The 8,668-nt window shown below is 39.9% G+C and overlaps 1 protein-coding gene across 1 annotated transcript; it reads right to left on the reverse strand.

Annotated features, from left to right (window-relative positions):
- Window positions 1-1,503: 1,503 nt before the first annotated feature.
- Window positions 1,504-7,917, reverse strand: LOC122396073 (ATP-binding cassette sub-family D member). Its single transcript, XM_043394188.1, has 8 exons — window positions 7,025-7,917; window positions 4,492-4,730; window positions 4,045-4,422; window positions 3,160-3,254; window positions 2,904-3,087; window positions 2,733-2,830; window positions 1,967-2,626; window positions 1,504-1,707 (listed from the first exon to the last, which is right to left on the reverse strand). The coding sequence occupies exons 1-8, from the start codon at window positions 7,570-7,572 to the stop codon at window positions 1,660-1,662; spliced, it is 2,250 nt and encodes a 749-aa protein (XP_043250123.1). The 5' UTR covers window positions 7,573-7,917; the 3' UTR covers window positions 1,504-1,659.
- Between the last annotated feature and the right edge of the window lie 751 nt (window positions 7,918-8,668).

Here is an 8,668-nt window from a genome sequence, read left to right on the forward strand (position 1 = left end):
ATATGTTGGACCTCCATGAAACAATCTCTTTTAATTTCTTGATTAAGTCATCTGTCTCCACTTTAAAAATGCTTTAAAATTTAAATTAAAAGTTCCATTCCCAGTCATGCCTATTCCAGAGCTAGCTTTAATTGCCTATGGATATTCTAGGCGTGTGTACTTGCTACCATTGTTACCGTTACCGTTACAATTTTTAAATTACATTATTTAAATTGTTAAACAGGATCTGTGAGAGAGAGGAGGACTTGAACCATGGTGCACCGCGGGGAGAGAGAGAGAGAGGAGCGTCTAATTGCGCCAGCATTCTGGAATTGCTTTAAAGCATTAGCTCGAACGTTGCAGAGAGGTATACAACCCCCCAAGATGGCTGCTCCCGGGCGTATCGACGTTTGGCGTTTGGAGGGTTTCCCAGAGGTAAGCTCATCGGAAATTGTGGGTCTTCCCTCCCCTGGCGTCGCCCCCGCCGCCTTTGCTGGCCCTTCAAAACAAAGAAACACACGTAATTAAATTTTTGTCCGGCGCAAATTAATGTGTGCGCCACGGTGGACACCGGCAGACCGCAGCTGCACCGCTGCCAAAGGAAGTTTAATCCACGATCCGACTTTTAATCGAGCCTCCCGTCTCTCCCAACCTCGCACCCTTTCTTCGTATCGTTTTCTACCTTTCCCGGGGTTCCCCGCCAATCGCCTCTCTTCCCTCGTGTTTTATTCCACTTCTCGTTATTTTTTTTATCATGCCCGTCTTCGATCATTCGTTTCACACTGTTTCTACTAAATTACGAATGTGGAAAGATCAATGATTAATTACGTACCGATAATATCAAGTTATTTTTCATAAACTGATAAGAGAAGGTCTTAGATTTTTTGGATAGCAATCGATAGCAATTATTGGAATTATGTTTTATTCCTTTTGCAATTTTATAATATATATATAGTTAGTAGCGTGACAAAGTTTCTTGATTATTGGTTTTCTAGGTCCATTATGAGGAGAAAGCTGTTTCTCATGAATTAAATGAATATTTCTAGAGCGTGCTTCTGTTTTCTCTTATTATATTTGATTTTTACAAAGATAAATGAGTGGAAACGTACGCACGTTATTTTGCATACACCTTTGCAAATATGCCATTTTTACAGTAATAAATAATAGTATTATTTTCTCAGATAATGTCTCAGCAATTATTTTTTTATATTCATTAGATGCAAATAATCACGGTTCCAGAAAAAAATGATTTATTGCTCGAATACACGTTATCTTAACAAGCTAATCTTTGACAAATGTGTTGTATCTAAAAAAGAAAGCCAAGACCACTTTCAAAACTAATTTATTCATATATACAAGGTTGTATATTAAAATTCGCGCAGAGAATGGGAAGTAATTGTCACATTCCTATCGACATATTTTCGTTGTTAATAATCCAGGAGTAATTAATTGTATGCAAATGTAGGAATCAAATAAATATCAAGGTACAGGTAATTCAAACAATTTTTATTCATATTTCACGTAATTAAATAGCAACTTTTCCTCATATAAAAATAGATTATTTAATCAGAAATCGCAGTTAACTTCTGTACAAAATACATTCTCGAAGATATATTTACAATTTCGCAGATTTCTACATGAATTTGCTAGAACGGTTTCAAACATCTCGCTGAGTCCTTTTCAGCTGATTCCAACTTTCGAGTCTTCCGGATGGATGTCACGAAATTCCTGCAAGAATAGAGAAACGCGTTAGAAACAACATTTCTGATTGATGTTTGCCTCTTGCATGTGTATACTTTTGTAAATGTATTTTATTTATATAGTGCACATAGGCTGACAACTTTTAGATTAAATAACGTTTAAATAGAGTAGGACTAGCTCATTGTAAATAGAACAGATCAAGCAAAGCCACGTTCCATTTGTAGCCATAAGGCTGGAGCAAAGATTGTTTTTGTTGACAACGGGAGGTAAGAGTTTCTGAACGTACGTGCAACATTAGGCTTCGTTTCACTTCGTGTTCCTCGGTTTGATCGAGATCATGGTTCACCAACAGGGTTGAACTTTCTGCGTCCAAGGGGCCGAAAGCCCAACTGCCTTCCCCGTCAAAGCGTAACAGCAGTTTGTGGTATTTCGCGAGCGAAGCCACACGGTGTGTGATGGTCAGTAACGTTATGCCTTTCCTCTTGGCAGTTTCGTATATGACCCCCTCAGCCTCGAGGCTCACTGCGCTGGTGCACTCGTCCAACAGAGCGTATTGCGGCTTGTGATAGAGCAATCGAGTCATCGCGAGTCTCTGTTTCTCACCACCAGACAAAGTAGAGTCCCAATCACCGAATGCATCTAGTCCCTCCGGTTCCCTCTCCGCCAATCCTCGCAAATCGACCTCTTCCAACAGTTTCAGGAGCTCCACGTCCGAGCAGTCCTCCGTCTGCGACTCTGCAGGATATATGATCTGGTCTCGCAAACAACCGACGGTCATGTACGGTTTTTGCGGTATATAGAACAACGCTGGCCTCCCGGAGTAACTCTCGGCTGGTCTTATCAAAGTGCCGCCGTACACTGGCCACAGGCCAGAGATAATGCGGAACAGTGAACTTTTTCCACATCCGTTTGGCCCGGTGATTAATATATGATCACCAGGTTTTATCTAGAAAAATACATCAAAATATATACACCCCTTTGTATTATTAGAAGTCGTTTCTTGGAGTTACGGTAATCCAAAGGTTACTTGGATTTGGCTTTAAGTCTCTTACGTGAATCGTTAACCTAGGCACAATGACTTCACAGTTTGGTGTAACTATTGGCACATTGATCACGCTTATACTGCCATCCGTACTTTCCTCGACGATTCCTGGAGAAATAGGTGTTTGTATATCAGTATTTCATGAGCTACGTTTATGTTACAGGTCCTAGGGACAGCTTACCTTTTATCACCGGTGCACCGTCCTTCATTTCAATTATTTTGTCTAAAGCGTTATTTCCAGTACCGTTCGCTATTCTCAGCGGACTACTAACGACGTTTCTTCTATATTTACAGAGCGCAGCGTCTTTGAATACATCTAACATCTCGCTGACTCGCGCCGCGTATCCTGCCAGTGCTACTAGTTCCTGCAAACAATTAAGTTATTAGATACTTTAATACTAGTCGCAATTGCGTCGCGATTTTAACTGATTTCTTACTTTGTAAGACGACATTAGTCTCTCCACGGCATCCGCTCCAGAGCTTAAGAGGTTCTTAGAAGTCGTCAAATATCTAGTCCTCTCGCTAACGCCGCCTATTTTGCAAACAAACAGCTTTAATGGTATTTAATTCGCTCGCAGTCTTAAAGAAAAGTAACTATTCCTTTCTTGTCGATTTCTTCTAGACTACTTGTAACTACTTGTAACTTATAACTTTTCTTGTCAGACTATCCGCCATCTTGCACATATACTACCGTTTGTAAGTATCAGAGCTCTTAAAGATTGGTCTTTATATGATACATTTACTGATATTATTATAACTATTCTTTTCAGACTATCCGCCATCTTGGACATATACTACCGTTTGTAAGTATCATAGCTCTTAAAGATTGGTCTTTATATGATACATTTACTGACGCTATTATAACTTTTCTTTTCAGACTATCCGCCATCTTGGACATGTACTACCGTTTATAAGTATCATAGCTCTTAACACTTTAATAGCCGCATGTATCACGCAAAGACCGTTGTTCGTCACCACTAATATTGTAGACCAAAGTGAGATACATGAAGATGGAATATTATTATAAGGAATTATAAATGTAACCTCAACAATAAGTTGTATGTATGATGAAATGGTGACTGATACAGGAGATTACGCACACGTGACAGTGGCGAACATCTGCTAGCCCGCAAAGTCACGTATACGTGACAGCGGCCGTCAAAGTGTTAAGAATTGGTCTTTACATGATATTTACAACTATTTTACTACTTCGTACAACTACCTAAAGAAGACTCGTACGAAGCATGGAGCATCAAGATCAACAAGAAAAGAATAGCTGTCTTTTTCCAAGCGCTATGCGTTTGTCGTCAACGTGTACAAACCGTCGCCGTCGTCATTGTCGCCCGCACTCCCTGAAGTGACCGTAGTGTAAAGTAACGGCATAGCAATAACGAGGAGTCCAGTGCCGGACCACACGTACTTCATAAGCAATTGCTCCAGCATCACGTACCACAATTTCACTCCTAGAACCCGTCTCAAATGTGAGACGAGCGACTTGTACGCGGTACTTAGATACCGATGCTCCGTACAGTGTCCGCCATAAAATGCAATCTCTTCCGCGTGCGCACTGATACGAGCATGGGCTTCTCTCAGCCGTCCGCGTCGCGATGCTTCTTCAGCCACCAGTTGACCAAACTTTGGAGAGGCGAGACGCAAGATTTGCCCGGTTAGAGCGATCACCGTGGACGCCAATAATGGTCCTGCAAAAATAAAAATGAAATTCAAATTTCAATATACAGGCGCGTCTCGATTATTGAGAATCATCTTGCCTTGTATCCTCCTTGCCCCCATTTTGGACGAGAACGAAATAAGCGCGAGGCCCACCAACGCGCAATCCAGCAACGGTTTGGTCAGACTCGAGTACAGGTGCGCCACAGAACTTGCCAGTTCAGACAAATCGTCTGTCAGTCTTTGCTCGGCACCACCGAGTCTATTGTCTAACGCCGCTACTCTATAATAAGTTTGCTGACTCAGATACATTTTGTAGGCATGCTCCACCAGGCGTCCCCTTTGAAAACAGAAGAGAAAACACTTGCTCGTCAATTTGAACCGCACGACAGCCTCGGAAGTTAAAAACAATGGATCAAGATCACGCGTGTATGCAGTGTTCGAAGGTAGTCAACTTTTCTATTATTTTTTTTAATACTTTTCTTATCTTCCAGACATTAAATTGTCCATTTAGGCGGGCATCGGTCCTTGGATTTTATTTAAACATATTAAAAACGAAAATTAGCTCCGTGTTTAATATGAAATTATATTAACTATAGATTGTTCATAAGGAATGAAATCTATAAATTTTTTAAAAAACGTATGGTATATTAGACTTTCGTATAATTACGATTTGATCGTTTAGAGTTATTTATAAATTAAATATCGAGTTATTCGTGATACTTTTTAAAATATATTTTGCTCATCTCTCTTCAAAACCCGTTCTGAGGGGAACACCCGCTCTTTCTATTTGTGAATGTCGGTTCGTGGTCACTGCGGGTTACACTAACCTCACGTGGGTAACCCGGTTTTTCACTTGGCTTAGGCAACGGTTACAGTCCTTGGATTCTAATATCTTCCTTATTATGCGCCATTGTCATTTTTAAATAACATTATCACAAAATATTAGTTCCCCATCAGGCAACAAAAACATTCGAAAACGGATCTTTTTATCGAGAAAGAATCAAATTACTCGGAAGGTAAATGTACCGATGACTAGTTTAGGTGTTTTAGACAACAGTATATTATGAATACGAAGCATCTAATTTATGTTATTCGAAGTTTTTAAAGCTATCCTTTTTAGCATATTAGTTACACTTAGGTTCTTTTTTACATATTATCTTTTTTACGATTTATTTTTTATTTTAAGTAAAACAATTTAAGGTGAGAATAACAGAGTCCTTCAGCTTAGCTAGATCATTTTAATATTTGTTATTTAAATGTTTGTTAGTCGATTTCTCAGGAGAAATGAAACAGTCAACTTCTGTTTTATAACCACAAATTTTCATTTTTCAGCTGTGTTTGCAATTAATGCAAACTTTGATATTCTAATGTCTGAATCCATTCTCCTTTGTGTTTCCTCATTTTGTTCAATTTGTGCTCTACAGTTGTAATGTGTAAATTGTTAAGAAGTACCTAATGATTCGAGCATAGTAACCTATCAAAGTGGACACCAAAGAATATTGAAAGTAAAGACAGTTTTTCATCTGCTTTAAACTTTAGAATATATTTAAACCAGACATGAAAACAAAGTATAGAAAAATTGATACAAATAGAAAGCATCAAAGAAAAAGGGAAGTAATAGCATGAAAAACATAACTAGCAAAAATCCAATTAAAATGAAATGAGAATACTTTGTAAAAGATACAATTAATTACAGCATTTATCATTTAGCTCTTTTCCTGCTTAATACAGTTAATGTTTGTAGTAACTCACAATTCATATCGTGTGACTAAATGCAATAAATGCATTTCATTGCGACTACATAGTATTCCTGTCGAAACAGACAATGATTTCAATCTTGGATCAAATGCAGAAGACAAATGTGCAGCAAAATTAGGTACAAAACAATCCATTCGTGCAGAGTTTCAAATTCTGCTGTATCTGAACAATGTACAGAGACATTTGGACCGGTTAACAGACCATCTTTGTACAAGAAAACTATTTCCCTTCTCTAGAAACAAGTTCCAAACAAGTCAATAATTTGATGAAACATTTTTTCATAATTTTTAAAGTTATAAAATGATTTATTTATCGAATACGATTTTGAAATTTATTTATTATAAGATTAGAATTCAAGTTTAAATGATAAGATTATAAACAAAAATTTATTTGATTTTAATTGAGAAATTAAAAAATGTTAATTACAACTGTCTGTTCTTAGATCATTTATCGTTTTCGGAAAATGATCTTGGAAATTAAAACGTAAATACGGGGCACGATTAAGAGTGTTGAACACATTGATTGCTATAGTCTAGATTGTCTAGTATCGTATTTTTTCAAATTATGCAAGGATTAGGTGAATGGGGCACTTTCCCCCTCCTAGCTATTTACAAATAACTAAATTCTATATTCAATTTTTAAAATAAATAATCGGTAATTAAACTTTGCTCTATCATTTTCGTCCCATTCTAGGTAAAATTCCGCCCACGCTCTTGGACACCCGTACTTGTTATTCTGCATCATTCCGAATGACATTATTTATGCACCGGTTACCGGTGACCACCACGACAGCGAACCTGTTAAATTCTCTTCCTTCATTTACACTTCACGAGCTCAACCATCGATCAAATGAATAAATCGATGCAAATATACCTAAAGCTAAGAGCCAGTCGGCCCTCCAGGTATCTGATCGCCGAGTTGACGAAAGTAGCGGGAAAAGCGATGGCGAACCATCTCGCTAGCATCCTCAGGAAGCCGCGTACATCTCTTAGCACGATCCTTTTCACTATCTGGCCCTCCAGAGTGGCGACGTAAACCGAGAGAAAAGTCCTCGTGAGGAGCGTGAGAGTGGCGCAAGTGAGTAATCCGGCTTCGCGCGTTCTCCATCCAGGGACCATGATCTTCAACAGCGCGATCAGCTGTTTAACGAAGTTCCGGTCCAGACCGACGTTCTTCCCCGCCTTGACCGGGGATTTACCGCGAACGTCGGTCTTGCACCGGTTGGGAACCATCGACGGGCTGTCATCTCGTTTCCTCGTTTTTTGCAGGTACGGCGCGATGCTCGAAGCGACCAACGGGTAACCGATCTTTAGCAGATACAGCGTCGTCACCGCGCCAACGACGCCACGCGTGAGCAGTTCCTGCCTGATGCCGTATTTAGCGGACGTCTTGTCGATTAGCTTCGAAAACACCGACGACATCCTGCCCGTGGCCACACTCTCATCGGAGTGTATATATTTATATGCACATATATGTATCTATAATACTATGCGGTACGAACGTATATACCGTGTACGCATGTGTATCGTGCTCGCGCGGCGTAACGTACGAGAATCACTTCGTTCGAAAGCGAGTCAACGGGAACTAGTCGTCATGTTGATCGCTTCTCTCCCGTGGAATACCGCTTATCGCGCGCGGATCGCCTATGCGTGCACGACGTACGCGCGACGAAACAAAAAATACACACTGGCACACGCTCACGACGACTCCGCGATCCACGTAGACCGGCCACCAGCTGGCGACTGCTCGTTACGTCTCTTGCTGGTTTGACGCTACGTTCTCTTTTGGACCCTCTCCGCGGCAACAGGCAGCCGTGGCTGGTTGTCTATCGCTGGACTTGGATCCGTGCTCGTCGATCGCACGTCACACGTCGCGATCCTGAAACTGGAGTTCCTAGACGACCACGCGCGAATTTTTCTGTCGCAATATCCACGCTAGCATAGTATTGAAAGAACCTTTATTTGAATTCTAAGGCAACAATAAGCTTCTTTCAAAGATACAAAAAAAACTGTTACACCGTAAACCTAATTGTTCAAGAGTTATGACATTTTTAAGTTACAGCAGAGTTCAAATTATATTCAAGCGGCGAAGTATTTGAAAAATTCCACGAGTCTCGGACCCTCTGCCCGTCCCCCATGGTTTTCGCCGCAAGGAATAGTTACGAGGAATGTAATCAGATCCAATCATTCGCATTTCCATCACTCACAATGAGATCACGACGAAAGATCGTGAAATCGTTGGCACGTTGAGCGGAGGGCAGAGTACAAAATTCAAACTGTAAGTGGTGAGTCAAAAATAACCATATATATATATATTTCAAAAAGTATTCGAATAACAAGCAGCTCATCGGTATTACCTGCTCTATAATATATAATTAGTCGACTACACTTAGGAGGCATCTTCAACATGAATGAAGTAAAAGCTATGAAATATTACAATTTGATAAATTAAAAAAATTTTGCTTCAATTTTAGATAAAACTTGCTTAGCAGGTAAGATGGCCGTATACTTTTGGGAC

The sequence above is a fragment of the Colletes gigas genome, unplaced genomic scaffold (genome assembly GCF_013123115.1).
Source record: "Colletes gigas isolate AHSC1104 unplaced genomic scaffold, ASM1312311v1 Colletes_gigas_Sc00007, whole genome shotgun sequence".
Taxonomy (NCBI): domain Eukaryota; kingdom Metazoa; phylum Arthropoda; class Insecta; order Hymenoptera; family Colletidae; genus Colletes; species Colletes gigas.

Coding starts and splice junctions, on each gene's coding strand:
- LOC122396073 (XM_043394188.1), bottom strand. CDS start 7,572: ATGTCGTCGGTGTTTTCGAAGCTAATCGACAAGACGTCCGCTAAATAC. Junction 2,831..2,903: donor CGGTGCACCGGTGATAAAAG/GTAAGCTGTCCC, acceptor CTATTTCTCCAG/GAATCGTCGAGGAAAGTACG. Junction 1,708..1,966: donor AACGAAGCCTAATGTTGCAC/GTACGTTCAGAA, acceptor CTATTCTTGCAG/GAATTTCGTGACATCCATCC.